The sequence below is a fragment of the Drosophila sulfurigaster genome, chromosome X, assembly GCF_023558435.1.
Source record: "Drosophila sulfurigaster albostrigata strain 15112-1811.04 chromosome X, ASM2355843v2, whole genome shotgun sequence".
NCBI classification, from domain to species: domain Eukaryota; kingdom Metazoa; phylum Arthropoda; class Insecta; order Diptera; family Drosophilidae; genus Drosophila; species Drosophila sulfurigaster.
This window is the reverse complement of record NC_084885.1, coordinates 6,227,741-6,246,869: the sequence shown is the minus strand read 5'-3', so window position 1 is coordinate 6,246,869 and position 19,129 is coordinate 6,227,741. Positions and strand designations below refer to the sequence as shown.

At 44.0% G+C, this 19,129-nt stretch overlaps 4 protein-coding genes across 4 annotated transcripts; all 4 read right to left on the bottom strand.

Moving 5' to 3' along the window:
• Positions 1-959: 959 nt before the first annotated feature.
• On the bottom strand, positions 960-6,919 carry LOC133847639 (protein stoned-B). Its single transcript, XM_062282808.1, has 6 exons — positions 5,086-6,919; positions 3,672-4,929; positions 3,341-3,592; positions 2,606-2,787; positions 2,329-2,539; positions 960-1,690 (listed from the first exon to the last, which is right to left on the bottom strand). Exons 1-6 carry the CDS (start codon positions 6,917-6,919, stop codon positions 1,540-1,542), a joined length of 3,888 nt encoding a protein of 1,295 aa, XP_062138792.1. The 3' UTR covers positions 960-1,539.
• A 74-nt stretch (positions 6,920-6,993) lies between these two features.
• On the bottom strand, positions 6,994-9,665 carry LOC133847640 (protein stoned-A). Its single transcript, XM_062282809.1, is given in 3 exon segments — positions 6,994-8,279; positions 8,336-9,596; positions 9,598-9,665. Coding segments are annotated over 3 exon segments (2,592 nt in total). The 5' UTR covers positions 9,643-9,665.
• A 3,625-nt stretch (positions 9,666-13,290) lies between these two features.
• On the bottom strand, positions 13,291-16,335 carry LOC133847869 (alpha-(1,3)-fucosyltransferase C). Its single transcript, XM_062283140.1, has 3 exons — positions 16,311-16,335; positions 14,348-15,690; positions 13,291-14,274 (listed from the first exon to the last, which is right to left on the bottom strand). The coding sequence occupies exons 2-3, from the start codon at positions 15,112-15,114 to the stop codon at positions 13,839-13,841; spliced, it is 1,203 nt and encodes a 400-aa protein (XP_062139124.1). The 5' UTR covers positions 15,115-15,690; positions 16,311-16,335; the 3' UTR covers positions 13,291-13,838.
• An 879-nt stretch (positions 16,336-17,214) lies between these two features.
• Positions 17,215-18,804, bottom strand: LOC133847870 (ras-related protein Rab-21). Its single transcript, XM_062283141.1, has 2 exons — positions 18,596-18,804; positions 17,215-18,471 (listed from the first exon to the last, which is right to left on the bottom strand). Exons 1-2 carry the CDS (start codon positions 18,657-18,659, stop codon positions 17,804-17,806), a joined length of 732 nt encoding a protein of 243 aa, XP_062139125.1. The 5' UTR covers positions 18,660-18,804; the 3' UTR covers positions 17,215-17,803.
• Positions 18,805-19,129: the final 325 nt, after the last annotated feature.

Genomic DNA, 19,129 nt, shown 5'->3' with positions numbered 1-19,129 from the left:
GTAGTTTGCTTTATAAACTTTTTTTTTATGTTTTGCTTGATTTAACAAAGATGCGATTCATTTTTCACTATTCATTTAGGTTACGTTTTGTTTTTGGTTTTTCTTTTTTAATTTGTAGTTTTTTTGTTTTTTTTTTGCTTTTTGGTTTTTTATTTTCTTTTGTTTTTCTTTTGAATAAATATGTAATTTAGTTTGATTCACAACAATAACATTTTGAATATGCATTTCCGTATTTGCTTCAAGTTAAATGTAAATTGAATTTATTTATAATTTGAAATCAATGTCTCAATAAAGCTTAGTTTTATTTTTAGTGTGTGTTTAACTCTTGATTTTTATATACTTTGCTGTGGGCGATGGGCAAAAACGACGATGATCGTGATGATCCGCTGCGAAACGGAACGGAAACGGAAACGGAAACAGCTGCCAGCAGCAGTGTTGTGGCAAACATCGGATTGGATTTCAACTATGCCCATCAACTGCAGTTTTTATTTTATTTGGGCGGTAACACATATATATAAATTTAAACTCTTGAAAAATCTTCTCATCAATCTATGTAGTGTGTGTGTGTGTGTGTGTGTGTGTGAGTGTTTGTGTCTGTATATGTGTGTGTGTGTGTGCGTTAGCCTGTTGAGGCCAGGTTTACGATACTCCAATATATAATAATAAGTATGTATGTATGTAGTTGTATGCATATGCAGATCTGGGGGAATACTTTCAACGATAACTTAAATCGTACTTGAACGATGTTTTGCGAAATTGCTTATCATTTCTCTTTTGTCTTGTCACTTGCGCCTTAATGTATAGGTATGTAACATCAGTTAATAGGTTAATAACTATGAACTCTCATATATTATATGTATGTATATATAGTATGTTTCATATATGTTATTTATATATATGCGTGTGTGTTTGTGTGTGTGTGTGTGTTTGGGTTGCATATATATATATATATATATATATATATATGCATGTATGTAACTTGTTTAACCATTATCTCTATGCATATGTATGGGTTGACTTTACGTACGCTTACAATAACTCAGATCGTTTGTTCGCATCGTTTGGTCGCTTCTTCTCCTTCCTTTGGTTAACGTATCTAATTACTCGTAAGTATTTGTGATGAGATTACACATATATAGTATAGTATGTCTAGTATGTAGGTGTATGTTTAGTATACGCATCAACAGAACTCAATAATAGATACAATAATGCAATACAATCCATCATTCCTTTTTTTCTTTTTGGGAGACTCTCCATGCCCCATGTGCTTGCTTTTCCTATATTTTTATTGTCAACTAATCCAATTTATCCAATTTAATCGAGCTACTCACACGTCGCGTATACGTAATGTGTACGAAATGAACTAATACGATGAGAACACGTTGGGCTAAAGCAAAGGATGTTAATCAAAGCATCTTTCTGTCGCACTCTAAGAAACTCGGTTTCCATTCAGCAATCGCTATTGTTTGTCTCTTTGTGTGTGTGTGTGTGTATGTGAGTGTGTATTTTATATATGTGTACGTGTGTGTGTGATGCAGCTTAATTGGAGTCCGAGTCCGAGTCGCTTGGTGGCACTGGCGAGGCAGTTGCTTTGCTAGCACCGGTGCCACTGGAGGACTCCTCGCGTATTGGACGCGTTGCCGCCAAATACGCATTCGTGGACTCGCCGTGCGTGGTCTCGATGCCAACCCTAACAGCGAGAGAGAGAGAATGTGAGAGAGAGAGAGAGAGAGAAAGAGAGATTAGCGTACAGATTTTTTACACAGATTTAGTTGTCACATGAATCTCAATTCCTTGCATTTTTTAAATATTTAATTAATGATGGGTCTGTGCAAAATAATAATAAGATGGCTTCTTTTCATATTTTTAAAATCATAGTTTTTCCAATCTTTTTCTTACTTAAAACATACTTTTATGATTACATTCAATAAATTGTATAAATAAATTTATTTATTGTGTACAATTAATTTTATGATGAGACTATATTGAATATCTTTGATAATGCAGATGATCATGAAGATGATCATATTCTTTTTGTATCCCACAAAACAAATAAAGTGAATACAATATCATTTATTAATTAAGTTATATTTTTGTGTTAATAAAATTCTATTCTGTTCTTTACTAAATGAATAGAATAGAATAAGCAAGTTTTAAGAGTGTGATTAACAAATAGAAATAGTATCTATGAAATTGAATTTCAGATTTCTATTTAAATAAATAAAACAATTAAATTAACTTTTAGCTTCGAAGACATCTATTTAAGAAAGTAATGATGCGAATGCGAATGTGACATTTACTTCCGACACTTGTTATTCAGTTACTTACTTGTACTCGTGCCGTGCCAAATAGCGGACATACTTCTCGGGGGGCTCATCGGCATCGGAGTCCTGGACACTCACGGAGCGCACGGTGGTATGCGAGACCTGCGTGGCGGGCATGGTAAACTCCACGAATGCGTATGGCGCCAGTTCGCTGGGTATTTGATCGTATGACGTGAGTGCCATGCGGCACACCAGCTGATGTGTTGTGTAAGCACCTAAGCGTAAGGTAAAGGGATCAGTACAGCGGAAAGTGAAAGAATGAAAGTTCTCTCAGTACTCACCTTGACCCTCCTTGGGCAAGCGGGGACAGCGCCAGACGATGGCGCGATGATGATGCTCGTACTTTGCCTGGCCGGAAGTCACCTCGATCAGCGACTCCTGCAGCGTATCCACGGCGCCGAGAATGCGCTCAATTCCCTTGATCTTGCCCGTGCGTCGATGGGCCGATTTTACAGAGCCATATCTATGCAAGGTAACAAAGCGAATTAGTTTTATGTTTCAGCTACAATACACGTATTCAGTAATTTGGAAATTTGGATATTTTGTTAACTTCAAATTAAATGACCAATTAAATTAGATAGTTTCAATCGACACTTATTTGATTGGTTATATTGAAATCGTATTTAGCTACTTAGTAAATTCGTTTTCAAGTTTCAACTGGTTTTTACTAACTATTTAATTATATTAAAATCTATAATGGAACTATAATTAATGGACTGTCAGTAATACAATTTTGTAGAAAAGACTTTTCATTAAGTTCATTTAGTATTTTCCGTTCCAATATTTATTTATAAACTATTTGCTAATATTTCATTTTGTAGTCGTTTACTAGACTTTCACATTGTATTTATGTTTGGGCAATAAGATGATTGATAATTAAAATGAAAGCAACTTTTTTAAAAGGAGTCGTGCAAACGAAAATATATTAAATAAAAACTAATAATATAAATAACAAATAATTAATTAATAAAGCTGCAGTTATCCTCTCTGCAGATATTGAAAGACTTCGCCATTACCTGAAATGCTTCTCCACACGGAACAGATAGATCCAACACTCGGGTATGGGGAAACGCACCGAGACATCCTCGCAGGGGATTTGTCCGAGCTTACGCGAGGTGAAGCCAGGCACAAGGATGTCGGCGCGCAGCTCCACCTTGTTGCCAGTGACACACCAGGTGGCCTTCAGCTGCAGCGGAAGTTCACGATTCTTGGGCGGACGCACACGGAAGCGCAACAGTTCAATGTAATTGGCATCTGGTGGCTGGAACCTATAGAACACAAAACATAAAATACGGATTACATTTCAGTTAAAACAAAAATGCAATTCAATGCTATCTCATCACCCACTTGATGGTGCGCGTACGTTCGTACTCCTGTTGATTGACCACACTGTGAAATTCGACCGCCTCCAAGCGAATCCACTCCTCGGTGGCCACCGGAATGATGTCGTGTCGTCCCACCACCTCTTTGCCCTGACGCCACATATCGTTGACGCCCAACTCGATGGTGGGCATGCCAGTGAGGAAGGCCAAAAAGAAGAGACGCACTCGAGCGATCTGTTTCAGGATTTTACCCTCGTAGTCCTGCTCAACGGTGATCTCATCCACCGCCGTCACCTGCACCTCCTCCATTTTGTATGTGAGCGCACGTTCACGCAACGCGGGCAGCTTGAAGAGTGCCTCCTCAATGCATACGGAAAACTGTTTCATATCCTCGTAGTTCATCGAACCGATCTTGAAGAGCTGCGATGATTGCGGTGCATGCTCGACGGGCAAGCCGAGTTTCTTGAGATCGCTGCCAAACTCCTTGACGCCCTCGTAGTCGCCGGCGATGGCATATTGTGCAAACTTTGTCAGCTTGTTGGTGATGCGTTCTGCTTTGGTCACCTGACCGGGTCGCACGCCCGGACGCTCCTTGTAGAAGATGTACTGCAGCTTCATGGTGAAGATCTTGCCGAACTGATCGTACTGTTGGGCTCCGATCTCCGATACCGAATACGATGGTTGCAGTGGCAGCTCCTGGAACGGTTGCTTGTCCCCAGCCTGATTGAGTAATTGCACTACGGGCACATCGTTCTGCACGACGAGACGTACAAAGATCTTCTTCCAGAACCGTTGGCCGGTGATCTTCTTCTTGTTCGGCTGACGCAGCTGCATCTCCCATCCGGGTCCGACGTAATGAAGTCGCGGGAATTCCTCCAGCGGCTGTGACACATCCTCGTCGTACAGCGGCGTCTGTGGTGTATCCTGTGAATCGGTGCGTTTGATGCTGCCCTCGGCATTGGGAGCGGCTGCCGGTGGCGCTGGGAAACCGCTCACATCCTCGAAGGGATTGACTGCCGGTGGCGTTGTCGCTGTTACAGCTGCACCGCGAGCCGGTGGCGGCGGTGGCGCCAACTGTGGTGCTACCCCGGAAGAGCCTTCGGCTTTGGGTCGTATGACCACGCTAAACTCTTTGTCCACGGACTCCACAGAATCGGCACGTGCCGGCGCCTGCATCGCATAAAAGTCATCGTCCTCATTGCCGAAGCCATCGTCAGCCGAGTTCACCTCACCAAAGGCGTTGGCCGTTGTCGTCGCCGAGCCAAAAGCGCTGTCACCCCAAGCTGCAACGAAATGAGAAAGAAACCGTTGATGCAATGAAAGTTTAAAGCATAAATCTAAAAAAAAAATTACAAAGAAACTAAAATCTCTTTTAGAAGTTTTAAATCTATCGCATTTTATTTTGTTGACTCGGCTTTATTAATGAGTTGAACACTTACCATCTCCTCCAGTGGGTGTTATGGCACCCGAGCCGCCGCCACCGAACCCATCCAGTATGCTGATGTTGTCCTTCTTCACGGAATCAAACTTGGCTGAGAACGCATCGAACTCATCCGGCTCGACGGCAAAGATGTTGCTCACATAGCTGCTGGCAGGTGGCACTGCTGGAGCCTGTCGTGGTTGCACCTCCGGCGGTTGTGGTTCCGTTTCCGGCTCGTCCACCGCGAAAATGTTGCTGACAATCGGCGCAGGCGCAAAACTCGGTTCGTCCTCCTCCTCGGGACTGGCAAACGGATTGGCCGAGAGCTGTCCACTCGCCAACCCCGGGAAATCCAGTCCAGTGTCCATCTGCTCCGGTTCATCGCTGCCCAGCTCCACATTCGCCGCTTGAGTGGTGGCCGCCGACTCTGTGGGAGGACTCTGATCCGACTCAATGGCAATCGGTTCGGGTTCCGGCTCTGGCTCCGGTTCAACCGGTTCGACAACCGGTTCAGCCTGCGTCTCCAGCTCCAGTTGCAATTCAGGTTCAGCAGGCTGCTCAGGCTCGGGTTCGGCTTCAACCTTCACGGGCGTTGGCTCCGGCTCCTCATCCTCATCATCGGAACGTGGCAGATCCTCCACCGTGGTGATCTCAATGTCCGGCGTGGGCGCTCGCTGGCGCTGCGTAGCCTCCGGCGGTGCCGCAATGTGCGCCAAGGTTGCCGCTTGTGGCTGTGAGGTAATGTCATGGGTGCTATCGTCCGGTCGTATCAGCAGCGAACTAAAGATGGGCTCATCTCGAGCGCCATTCGCCTGCTGAGGTTGTTGCTGCTGCTGCTGCTGCTGCTCGGGCAGATCGTCGTTGAGCAAATCGGGTTTGGCAGCTGGCGCCGCTGGCTGCTCGAACAGGCTGAGTATATCCTCCTTGGTCTTGGGTGGTGGCGGTTTCGCTGGCTTGCTGCTGCTGCCAAACATGTCCAGCAGATCGTCAGCGGCAGGCGCGGGAGCAGGAGCTGGCGCCGGTTGGGCTGATGGTGGTGGCGGACGTTGCGGCGGCGCCGGTTGCTGTTGTCCATGCTGACCCTGCATCAGCTGTGGCGGCGGTGTTGGCCTTGGGGGCGCTGGACGCGGCGGTGGCGGACGCGGTGGCTGCTGCTTGGCCGGTGATGGCAACGGTGCCGCTCCCTGCAGATTGGGCAACGCCGTTGGCACACCAAAGGGATTGTCTAGGGGCGCCGCTGCCACTGGAGCTGGAGCTGGAGCTGGAGCTGCCGCAATGATGCTGCCACCCATGAGATCCGTCTCAATGCCTTGAGTATTGGCACTGGAGCCACTGTCCGACACATCCACATCGACGTCCAGGAGATCGGCTAGTCCCGAGTCGGGCGTGGGACTAGGTGAGTGAAGATCCCGCATGGAGATGGGACTGGGCGAACGTGTGGCGGGTATGCGACCCAACAGCTCTGAGCTGGTCTCGTCCAGCTGACTGGACACCGTGTTGATCAGCTCCTGTGTGCTCTGTGGTGGCTGTGGTCGAGGCGGTGGTGCTCCTCCACCTGCTTGCTTCTTGCCCTCATCATCCTCCTCGGCAGCGGACTTGAGACTCAGTGCATCGTCCTCTGCCTCGATGGTGGTGCCAAAGAAACTCATCGCCGGATCAATATCGGGCACATGGTCGGCTGTCTCCGTTTCCAGCTCATCGCCACCAAAGGCAAAGGGATTGGAGGCGGATTCACCAAAGGGATTCTCCGCTGATTCACCGCCCGCTGCATCCTGTTCACTGTGCATCAAGAAGGGATTGACGGCTACATCGCCGCCATCGAGATCATCGTCCATGAGAAAAGGATTAGCCATGTTGTCTGTTTTTTCTGTTTTGTGTTTGCTTTGTTTGTTTTGTCTGGTTGTCTTTGTTGTTGTATTTGTTGTTTTTAGCGCTCAATTAGCTCGCTTTCGAGTAGCTTTATCTCCGTCTCCCCGGGCGCTAGATTCTCGGCAATCGATGTGTCGAATGGATCTATATCTAGCTGCTCCTCCAGTGACTGTTGCGTTGTGCGATTGGGCAGCGACGGTGTCAACACCTTATCGCCCAGTCCCAGCTCCTGTGCGTCGCTCTGTGTGTCCAACACTCCGGTCACCGGCTGTCTTGCACTCTCCGGCAGCAGTTCGTTTTCCAGCAGCTTCAATTCCGTCTGTCCGGGTTGTAAATTGGCCGCTATCGACGTATCAAATGGATCAATATCCTCCTGCTCGTCGTCCTCCGTCTGCACGTTGCTTGGCAGTTGTCGGCGCTCTTGGGCTGGTGTCAGCACCTTGATATCGATGTTCTCCTCAACCGCCAGCAGCACCTCCGCAGGCACGGGAGTGGGCGGTGCACGTGGATTGAAATCCGGATCGGATAGGCTATGCTTCAACGTTGGCTCTGTGATCAAATCGGCCTCAATGTGCTTTAGTTCGACGTCACTGAGCTTCGCTTCTGGCACATACGATGTGTCGAATGGATCCTCCGATTCGCGTTCGCTAATCGTTTGGGCGCTGGGCGCGTAATAGGGCGTTAATGGCTTCTTGTTGGCACCCAAATGATCATTACCCGCTGCCAGTAAATCCTGCCCGCTGGGCACCAGAAAACCAACGCTCTTGCCTTGTATATTCAGACTCAGCGATGATTTGCGACGCACACTATCAAAGTCCGGATCGCCGACTGTTATCTGAGCTACCGCAACAGGCGCTGTCTTCGTCGGCTTCTCCTCTTCTTGCCCGGCACGTGGATCAAAGTCTGGATCGCTTAGTGAGTGTTTGAGATTCGAACCCGATTCGTTGAGCAGTTCACGCTCGAGAAATCGCAGTTCGGTTGCCTTGGGTTGCACAAGAGCGTTGACTGCGGATGTGTCAAAGGGATCAAAGTCCTGTCCCTCGTCCGCCTGATCGACGCTAAGTGTGGGTGCCAATGGGGCAGGCACAACCTTACTCAGATCAGTGGCACTGCCGGCCAAGAGATCACGAGCCGGAGCTGCCAAGTGACACTCCTCGGCACGGGGATCAAAGTCGTCGTCCTCCTCGAGTACAGTTGTCTTTTTGATCACTTGCTCTGCGTAGTTGGTGTTGAATGGATCGTCGTCCTGCTCGTCTTCGTCGTCGTCGCTCACGTAGATGGCACCAGGCACAATGTGTGGTCCTGTGGCCGGACGCACTGGGGAAGGGGGTCGCTTAGGTTTGCCTGCAATTCAATCAGAGTTAGTCCAATTCAAGGGATATTGCTTTACCCTCACTCACCTGTTTGTTCCTCCTCTGGCTCGGGTGCAAATTCAGCCCAACTGGTTTCTTCAGCAAGTAGTTCGGCGCCCGGAAGCACCACTTGATTAACTATGGTAATGTCCTCTTTTTTGGTCAACGATTCCGCTGCTAATTCCGCAAACTCGTCGTCTTCCTCGTCCTTTAGCGCATCAAACTCGGCTAAATCGGGATTAAGTGCACCACCGAATGCTTCCTCTTCCTCCTGCTCCTCGTCGACTTTTTGCGGCTTAATCAAATGCAAATGCAGTGAGACACTTAAATCGATGGGCGCCACAGACTCTGGCACATCATCGACAAGATCGTCGAGGAGATTATGCTGCGGTTCGGCAGCTAAAAGATCCGGTTCGTTATCCCCAAGATCAACGCTCTCGCTCAGCAGCAAATTCTGAATGCCCTTGCGTAGCTTCCGCTTGGGATTGGCGAGGGCAACGGCGTGCTCACGGTCTACACGACCGGAGAGCACCTCAACGGCGGCACCAAGGCTGACGAGTTTCTTCGACTTGTCCTTCGATTTGTCCGCACCAACGATGACTTTCTCCGCGTAGGCAGTGTCAAAGGGATCGGGACCGTCGTCTAATTCAAGCACCGGCGAATCGGGTACAACGGCTAATTGTAATTCACCGCTGGTTATTGCCTCGATATAATCGGTGGCAAATATATCATCGACCTCGTCCTGGGCGTCGTCCTCCGATTCGGAGAGTTCTACCACAGCCTCCGCGAGCTTATCCCGATTCGCTTCACGCTCGGCGGCAAGTTGTCGCTCCCGCTCGAGACGTTCGGCCTCGCGACGGGCGGCTTCCTCCTCCTCTTGTCGCTTCTTTTCGGCAGCGGATGGCAGACGCTGGTAGAACGATTCCTTTTTGATTCGATCGAGTTCGTCCTGTGTCTTGTGTAAGATATTATCAACGCCCGAGGTTAATGCCTTAAATTTGGCCCATTCTTCGTCGCCGGCGGCGTCAGCGCTTTGCTGCTGATGTCCTGAATCCTGGCCAGCCGCTGTTGCTGCAAAGGATGTGGATGTTGCCGCCGAATCGGCTGGCCTGCCGCTCGACTGGCTCTGATGATGATGACCCGCTGAGGTGTTTGTATTGTAGCTCGACGCAGATGCAACGCCCTCGACGTCCGATGCTGCGTCCGATTCGCCAGCGTCTGATTTGTTGGCGGCCGCCTCCTGTTTGGCTTTGAGATCGCGCTTATACTGCTCGAGCTCCTCTTCAGTGAAGAGTTCTTGGTCCTTTTTTCGACTTCTTCTTTTTCTTTTTTAAACCTTTTGGTAACTTAAGCATTATCTAATTGCGGAGACATCGAGATCGGTCTGCAAATACAATCCAAAACCACACACAACGCACGTTTTGCACACATTCAGAATAAGTTTTCCCAAAATTTTGTATTCACCAATTTCTTTCTACGGCGGGAATTTGTGTTTTTCTTTTTTATTTTTTTTATTTTGTGGGGAAGGGTAAACACGCGGACCGATTATGTAAGCTACAGTTGGCTAGTAGTATAACCATTATGTCTATGTTTTATTTCTTTTGATTTTGATTTCGTGGGAGTCTAAAGCAATGGGAAGCAATTGGAACAGCGGGTGTTTTTTTTTTCTTTTTGCTTGGGAGGAGGATGCCACTAATGGGGTTGCTACAAAACTCGTTATATAGTATATAGTTCTATGTTCTATGGCTCTACGAGACACGAGAAGAGAAAAACTCACCGCCGCACCGTTGACCCCTCGCAATGTCCAGTTTATTTTCACCGAAATACTCGACTCGGAAAAACCCCTTTTATTTTGTTGTGTATTCGATTGTATTTTATTGTGTCTGTTAGTTAGTTTCCCTAAAGTATTAATTCATTTTGCTTAACCATTTTTAGTGTGTGTTGCATGTGAAAAATTGAAAAGCCACACGCACACACACACACACACACACACACACACGCAAAAACACATACACTCTCTGAGTTGTGAATTTGACACAATTGTGTACCTACACATGAACTTGCCACTTGGCAAAGCTTTTATACCACACCACAACTCACCACGCCACCACCACCACCACCAGCAACAACAACAACAACACCAACAACGTAACTGTGACAGCAACAATGAAAGCTTTGCTTACACTTGGCCAAAAGAATGTAAAGCCGCTGCCAATTGGCAATTCAACTGAAAATGCCAATGGAAATGGCAAAAGTGCAAAAGACAAAGAAGACGAAAGCTTTGCTCTGGTGCCCTTGCAGCATGCAACATGATTCAGTTTTGTGGCAGCACTAAATCTCTTCTTTTCAAATCAGCAGACTTAATGATGCAAAGGAAACCAATAAAAATAATGTTATTTTAATAGCAACGATTTAAACATAATAAATGCAAAAGAGATAAATACTCAAAATATTAAAAAAATATATTGATAACTAAAATAATAAGATATCATAAAGAAGTTGTGAAAATAAGTGGATGTAATAAAATATTAGTTTAATTTAACAAATCAAAGAATTGGTAATAAGAGAATGCTGTTAAACATTCGAAGATATTTTTTGAATAATGACTTCAATTATAGGTTTATTGCTTGCTCAACTTAATTGACAACTATATTTTTTCCAAATTTTAAATCGAAAACTATATTTTTGCAAATATTTTCTAATAACGTTTTTAATGGAGTTTATCTATACTAAGTTACAAACGTTGAGAAACACGCATCGCAAAATAGATAAAATTCAAAAGAATTTGATAAATGCAATAAAACGAAATATAACCTTGATATGCAAATAATATTCATCTTGACTTGTATCCAGAGCATACAAACAATTTGATAAATGAGACGGCATTTGCCAAGTTGTCAGTCTCAATGACTCTTCACATGTCTGCCCATCCTCGAAATGTTTTTGGCAAGTGTAACCTAAGCGCGAGACCTTCGAATTCAAGGGAATTCAATTAGTATTTGTTTTTATGCGATAATAGATTTTCTTGATCTTGAAATTGATAGCTTTCACTACGTCACACTTTCTTTAAGTGTAAGCAAAAAGGGAAAAAAACAGCAGATTTCCTTGCGGATGCTCAGCATACATTTTAGGGTTACAAACAAAAAACAACAGAAAAACATGAAAATGAAAATGAGAATGAGCCAAAAAAAAGCGAAAATTACGAAATTCGAATTTCGAAAGGTGTTTTCCCATTTGATTACATGTGGGTGGGAACAGGCAAGAGATACAAAATAAAACTACAACAACAAAAAGAAAAAGAAAAACACTAATGTAAAAAAAGGGACAAACGTCAATGTAAATGGGGGGCAGTAGTACTACCTCTTTGTTGTACTTGTTGTTGCTGTTGCCGCTCTTCTTGTTCACGTTGTTGTTGTTGTTGTTGTTGATGTTGTTGTTGTTGTTATAACTCAGAAAAATCGATGATTTTGAGACGCACTCAGAGAGTCAGGCGCAAAGCGATGTGTGCGATGGAGACGGAGAGGGGGGAAAAAGCTGAGAGCGTCATAACGACTGCACGCCTACGCACACTCACACACACACACACACACACACCTACACTCACACAGTGCCTATGTATGTACATATGTATTGGCTACACGTTTTTCCTTCTCTTTTCACAGTTCACTCGTCAAACACGTTATGAAAAAAGTTTTTCATTTTCCCCAAAAAAAAAAGAGAATACTTGGTATTGAAACATTTTCAATTTGGCAATTTTGCAATTTGTCGTTGTCACTTTAGGTTGCACACGTTTTCCTCGCTTTGTTTCGTTTTCATTTCGTTTCGTTACGAAAATTATGCAACTTACGTCTCACTCTTGCGCACTTTTAAAGAACAATTGAACAGAAAAAAAAATAATTGCAGATGATGACGACGAGTCGAAAGCGCTCTGTGCTTATTCAAAACATTGTTTTTTCTACGATTAGTTTCAACTATTTACATTTGTTCAATTTAACAATATTTCGATATTTTTTAATTCTTTTTGAGTGGGATTGGATCGGTTTTTTGTTGGATGTTTTCTGTATTTTTTGCTTTCTGTTTTTTTTTTTGATGATGAGCTCTTTTCGTTGTTACCTCTGATTTGAACTATCGGGAAATCTAGCACAGAATGAATGAAAATGTCACGAAAACTCATAGGAAGTGCTTTTGCCAAACCGCAGCAGCAGAGTATCCTTTAAAAGCTTGCTGAAAAGCTGCGCGAATTGAAAACTTTACCCCCCACACATACACACACACACAGAATATACCCACACACACAGCTGACATCCTGCGGCTGCTCCTGTAGGCCAAACACAGACATACGCAATGTGTGCCAGAAAGCTTTCACACGCTCAGCCCACGGGCATAAGCTCCCTCGAAAACAACAACAACAACACGGTGCAAGAGAGCACGCAAGAAGAGAGCGACGAGAGCATTGACGAGGGTTGGCAGCTGAGAGCAAAAACAAAACACGTTCTGCCATTGTTGTCGTGTGTTCAGCGCTTTTTTGACACTTGACATTTGCTTGGCGTCTGCGCACAAAACTTGCGCGTGAGCACGCTGCTCGTGCTCGTACTCGTGAGTCACGCACGTGTTAGTCCAGCCCTGGCATAGCATAACAGTTTCAGTTCAAAAAGCTGTTGATAGCAGTAATCCGCTTGGAAAGCATTTAACACAATTGTATTATTTCTTCCCCGCTACCTTTTGCATTTTTGGGGCCCCCAAAAAGTGGTGACTCAGACCCCTCATAAATGTTACCTCTACAAAAAAGAACCTTCTATAAATAAATCTGTTAATGTTTGCTCCCAACTATTAACGTGTTTTTCTCAGATACATAGTAAATAAAACAAAGGCACAAATACAAATTTTGTAACTTTTCTTCTTAGTGCCAATTATAATTTTTAAAATATTTATTTATTAGAGGAATTTTGTTCTTTGATAAGGATCACTTATATCATTAATAATAATACCTTATAATAAAAATAACAAATACATAGTTTGTAAGCTATAGAGAGATGGAATGCGTAGTTTTAGAGGAAGAAATGAATTAGCTTATTATCTAAGTACAAAATATGCATGAACATTTGTCAAAGTGTGACAAATGCAGTCGGAATTTATACAATCAATGAAATGTAGACTTCAGAGAATTTGAAATAAATTCGATGTAGTAGTTAACTAAACTAACAACAAATTCTCTTGTAAATGGAATACGATCAGAATTTCGTAGATAAAGCTTGGGCAACCTAAGCACAATATTTGTTGTCTTGCTCTCAACACTGACTGTTCAAATTTAGTCAAGCAAGGTGTGCAAACAAACTCATGCCGAACATGTGTAGTGGCTTGGTAAATAAATCATTATCTATACGATGCCATCGCATGATAAACAGACGCGGCAGTGTTGACTCAACGCCCCAAAATGGTTTTAAGACAAAAAATTGGTCGCGTTAATGATAAGTGCTCAAATACTGCTCTCTGCTGTCTCGCTTGCACCTCTCCTCTATTGGCCTCTCTTTCGTTGTCGTGGAGTACTGAATCAGAATCGTATGTGTGACTGAAAGCGGCAGCTGTTGAACCACCAGGCCTCAATGTCGCCATAGAATTGTGTCCTGTGCTGTGCGCCAGGACGATGCAGCTGGGCGCAGAGATCACAGAACGGCGAATGTTGGACCAGTTGATAGTGTTGTCGCCACCAAAAGTAGCTCATGTACTCATTGACATCGTTGGCCACATAACGCAAATGCGAAGCCAGCTGCTCGACACTCTCGAAGCGATTGGCATCGATGTACGAATGCGGTGGCAAGAATCGCGTGTAGTTGGCGCCACCAAAGACCACAGGGACAATGCGACGCTGCATTGCCGAATAGAGTTTCTCGGTAACATAATCGACGCACAGGGAATTCTCAAAGGCCAAATAGAACATGTAATCGGTGTCGAGCATCTCCTCGCAGTGTGGATCGCCGCGAGCGCAGCTATAAAGGACAACAATTGTATATACATATACTTGTAGTAAGGTTTATATGGGAATCCTTGAGAGTCACTCACCTGAGCGTCCCACACTTGCCATAGATGTCCACATCAATGTGTTGTTGCAGTGCTGCGGCCAACTCTTCGCGTTTGGATAACGTCTCACAGTGCGATACGAACCAGGCAGCCATCTTCAACTTCTGTGGCCACAACTCCAACACTTCGCTATCATTCCCATGGCTGCCCAGGGCTGGCACTTGACGCCAATGTGGCTGCAAAGTGGGCGCCACACGAGCGCCGGTCTCCACATCCATCATATAGGCATAGGGCCACACAATATCCGAGTCGAGGCGATAGCTCATGGTTAGATTGTAAAAGTTGTGCTCATCGCTGAGACGATGCTTCGTCTCGCCCGGTGGCTCCATCAGGGCAAACACATACGTCTGATGGGGATGGCGTTGCGTGGGCAGCGATTGCAACAGCGGAAATGGTTGTGCCACATGGTACACAATGGCATCGTATTCCGCCAGTGTGGGCAAGTAGTCATGACGATTACTCAGCTCACATTGATACACCTCGCAGCCGAGTTCGTGACGGAAATCATCGGGTCCCAAAGTATCAGCGGGCAGGCTCCAACGTGCATCGCCAAAGAAGTCGCTCCACAGCAGAATGCTGCGTGTGGCAGCTGCTTCATTTGGCGCCCGGTTGGTGTCCAAATAGTCACGCAATATGCCATATTGATTGAGCAACGGAGATGTGCTTATCTTGTAGACGGCGATCAGCAGACCGAATAGAATGAAACCGAGCACGAGCAGCGCCAGATTCCAGCGCGAATGTGGGCGCATTCTGCAATAGCAGCAGCAGGAAATGGTTCGAAGCGCACACGTCGAACGGCCATCGGCAACAGCCGTGTGGTCAGCCGATAACAAGGAAGGTGAACGTTGTTCGAACGCTCTTCAATTCAATACCTGTCTTTCTCATGTTGCGCTGACTAATTGCGCTCAGCAAATCCCTTATCGCTTGGCGGGGCGGACGTCCACGCTGGAAACTATGGAACGCTGTCGACGTCGTCGTCGTTGTCGATGTTGTGTCGTTGTGGCCATTATCGATGTCAATGTGTGAACGTGTTGACAATTAAGCATTATTGATTCTTGGGTCTAACTATACACAACCTCTCTGCATTTGTCCCTATCTCTATACTCTTCACATTCCCACTCTCGCTCTCTTTCTGTCTCTTTCTCTCTGGGGCACAGTCAACACTTCCAGTTGATAGACTGATAACGCATTCTCCATACCTGATAGCGGGGCCGATAAGCCAATATTTTTTTGGGCTTACATCGATTGCACACCTTCACCTACCTGGTGGGTAGTGCGAGAGTAGTTCATTTAGTCAGTCACACATTAATCAGGAACAGATGTACCTAGAAAGTTCAAAATCCCAAAATAACTTTAGATGCATATATAATAAATCTATATAAATTACTCAAATTCAAGTTATTAAATTAAATCCAACTATTGCATTAAATGTTCGAGATGATGTTCTAGTCTATTTCCTTCACATTTGTATTACAAAAATCATTCGTTTTTTTTTTCATGACCATTTTTAAACTTTACTAAAATTTACACTCAAATATGGATTATTAAAAAAGTTAAAATTTTTGTAAATACACATTCCAAATTTAAGTGCAATAAATCATAACTTTCCAGAACCATTCTTATGGACTTATGAAACTTCCCTCTTAGCTTATCTCTTCACACTTCCAATAGCTATATAAACTAACCCAAAATAGTATCTGAGTAAAAAGATAGTACACAACATCATAAAATACACAAAAGGAGTTCACTTTTTACAACTGATACCATCAAATAAAGGTGTTGCTCTATTATTTTAATGGAGTGCAATGTGGCAATAGACAAAGCTGAAGAGAGCGCGATATTGAAAAGACTACATACATTATATAGAGAGTTATTATCTATAAACAAACTATACTAACTTATCAGAGAGTAATTTTTGCTAAATATATTGCCATTTCATACTTACCCTTAAGTATTTCGATTGCCGAAAAGCCTTCCTGGAAATACTTTAAACCATTTCCACACTTTCTGCTAGGCTTCTAGAAAAGATATAGTAAATATTTATATGAATCATATTAGAGCACAATTAATCATATATTACCTATATATCTCATGTTGGGGCCAGTGAGTGCAACACTTGCAACGATCTGTGCAACAGCTGGGAGATCAGCGTGAAGAGAGCGACAAACGCATAGACCACAAAAGTCTTCAACAGCAGCAGCAACAGCTTCATTTCGCATACGCCAACGAGTGTTAACTGGGCTATTAAGGATTCTAGCTGACACCAGACACCAGTTACCAGTTACCAACAACTAACTGTCTGAGTGTCAAGTGTGTGTTTGGTCTGACCAGCTGTGTGCTAAAACACCTGACCATGCATTAATAACAAGACGCTCGAGAATTCGACCACACGGCCCTCAAAGCTCGGTATCCGATAATGATTATTAGCCTAGCCTACACATAGTACTATATTATATATTACATGTATGCCCCATACATTTGTAATACTCGTATTGTATTCGAGTCATTAGCTGGACTTTTTTTATTTTGTGTATTGTCGCCATTGTCGCTTGCAAATGACTCCGGGGTCCAGCCCCCTTTTTTTGAGGAATTGCGTGGTTCGCTTTGGTCAACAATGAATTGAGGTAATTGAAGAGCAATCTTTGCCTTCATTATCATAATGGATATGCCGTCAAACACACAAATGCAAACCCAATTGTCGGGAATTTTGAATGCATCAAATCAGTTCAGACGTCGGTCAATAAAAAGGGTCATACAATTTTTTTTTTGTTGCAACGAATAAATCATATTATCTTTATTTCATAGATTAATAATTAATATTTACGAAAAAAAAAAAAACTTTATGCATGTATGAAACTAATTTGTATTTATTTATAGATAGCACTGGCTACCAAAATGGCCTGCGGCTAAGAGACATCACACAACATTCCATACAGTTTAATTCCAACCCGGAAGATCACTTGCAAAACTTCAACTAAACCTGTGAAATTCTCAAGTGTCAAATAAGTTGTTAATTTGTTGGGTGAGGCGAGGGAGAAACGAAGTTTGGAAGAGGGAAAGATTATTTAGATCGTAGCGCTTTGGCACCTTTGTCACGAGAGCATTCCGGAATTGCGCTTTAAACGGAAAAACCGGAGTTTGTTAAACTCGCTTATCGCTTGAAGTTCGTTATGAAGTATTATGACGCATACCAAAAAGAAATTGAATTAACGAAAGTTAAGAGAAATACAACCATATAATGGTGTGAAAAACAAAACGGACAAAATTCGGATTAAGGGGAAAGATCGTTAAGGGATCATAATGATAATGAAAGGGTGGGGTAGAGGGGAAGGAGAGATACGGTAATTACACAAGTATTATATACAAATACACATCGGTTACAGATCTACTAGTACAATATATGTATTATCACAATGGACGGCCGACAAAGCAGCCCCCTTAGATGCCACAGCAGGAGCGATGAGCAGCGCCACCATTATTCTCATTCTCATCATCATCGTGCTCGGCATCATCCGCAATGCTAATCGCACCTCCAGCAGCATTCGAACTGCTCTGCAGACGTAGGGCATTGCTGGTATTGCTATTGCTATTACTATGGGTATTATTTGTGTCATTTGGCTGCTGTTTCTGGCCATGATGCTCGACCATCAGTTGGGTGAGCAGCTCGAACAGTTCGCTGACACCTTCGTTCTCCTTGGCCGACGTTTCTACATATTGAGCGCCCACCGTTTGGGCATAACGCTGTGCCGTCTCATACTCGATGGCACGCTGCTCCTCCAGATCAGTCTTGTTGCCCACAATGATCAAGGCAATTTCGCTGCCACGCATCTGCTTCAGTTCACGCACCCATGATTTGACCTTCTGGAATGAGTCTTGATCTGTGATGTCGTACACAAGCAGTGCACCGTCCGAGCCGCGATAGTAGATGGGACCCAGAGCATGGAAACGTTCCTGTCCAGCCGTATCCCAGATGTTGAGCTGGGCCCGTCGCTCGTCGGGCAGCGTCACCTTTTTGGTCACAAACGAGGCTTGCAGTGTGCTCAGATGCTGGGTGTTGAACTTGTCCTCCATGTAACGCAGCACTAGCGATGTTTTGCCCACGCAGCCTGAAAATGCGCATTGCATGACAAACCAGAGCAGGAACAACAACAAGAGGAACAACAATAACAATAACAATAACAACAACAACAGCCCTCATATGATTGACTTGCTTTTAATTTTTTGACTCACCTTCGCCCAATAGCACCGCTTTAAAGTTGAGCGTGGGGCCAGATCTCGTTCTGCGCGAGCTCATTGTGGATCAAATTGATTGTAATTTTAGTAACTGACTCCAAAACATTGAGCAATGCTGTTACACATTGAAATTTTCTTAATTGATTTTCATATATATTTTTTTATCTGTGTATTTTGCGTCAAATTGCTATTCAGTAGTGCTGCACAATATATCGATATGCCCAATATTGTGGTGGTGTGTCGATATATTATTTGCAAAACTATCGCATGTGAAGTCAACATGCAGTGCAAGCTGCACTCATTGATAAATTGAACAGCTGATTAGGAAGAAATGCAATCAATAATTATTATTGTTAAATCCAATTTAATAAAATAACAAAATTACGTAATCATTTATTTTCAATTAACAATAATACACACAACTATTGCTGCTTATTGTGGCAAGTAACAAATTTTGAACATAAAATTAATTGAGCAATGTTTGTTTTGAAAATACGTTTCTTTAAATACTTTTTACTTTTATTGTTTCAT

Excerpts from the sequence above, each read along its gene's own strand:
- LOC133847870 (XM_062283141.1), bottom strand. The coding sequence starts at position 18,659 with ATGAGCTCGCGCAGAACGAGATCTGGCCCCACGCTCAACTTTAAAGCG. Across the intron at positions 18,472-18,595 it reads AGCGGTGCTATTGGGCGAAG|GCTGCGTGGGCAAAACATCG; the intron begins GTGAGTCAAAAA and ends GCGCATTTTCAG.
- LOC133847869 (XM_062283140.1), bottom strand. The coding sequence starts at position 15,114 with ATGCGCCCACATTCGCGCTGGAATCTGGCGCTGCTCGTGCTCGGTTTC. Across the intron at positions 14,275-14,347 it reads GGCAAGTGTGGGACGCTCAG|CTGCGCTCGCGGCGATCCAC; the intron begins GTGAGTGACTCT and ends TGTCCTTTATAG.
- LOC133847639 (XM_062282808.1), bottom strand. The coding sequence starts at position 6,919 with ATGGCTAATCCTTTTCTCATGGACGATGATCTCGATGGCGGCGATGTA. Across the intron at positions 2,788-3,340 it reads CGTGTGGAGAAGCATTTCAG|ATATGGCTCTGTAAAATCGG; the intron begins GTAATGGCGAAG and ends TACCTTGCATAG. Across the intron at positions 1,691-2,328 it reads TTGGCACGGCACGAGTACAA|GGTTGGCATCGAGACCACGC; the intron begins GTAAGTAACTGA and ends TCTCGCTGTTAG.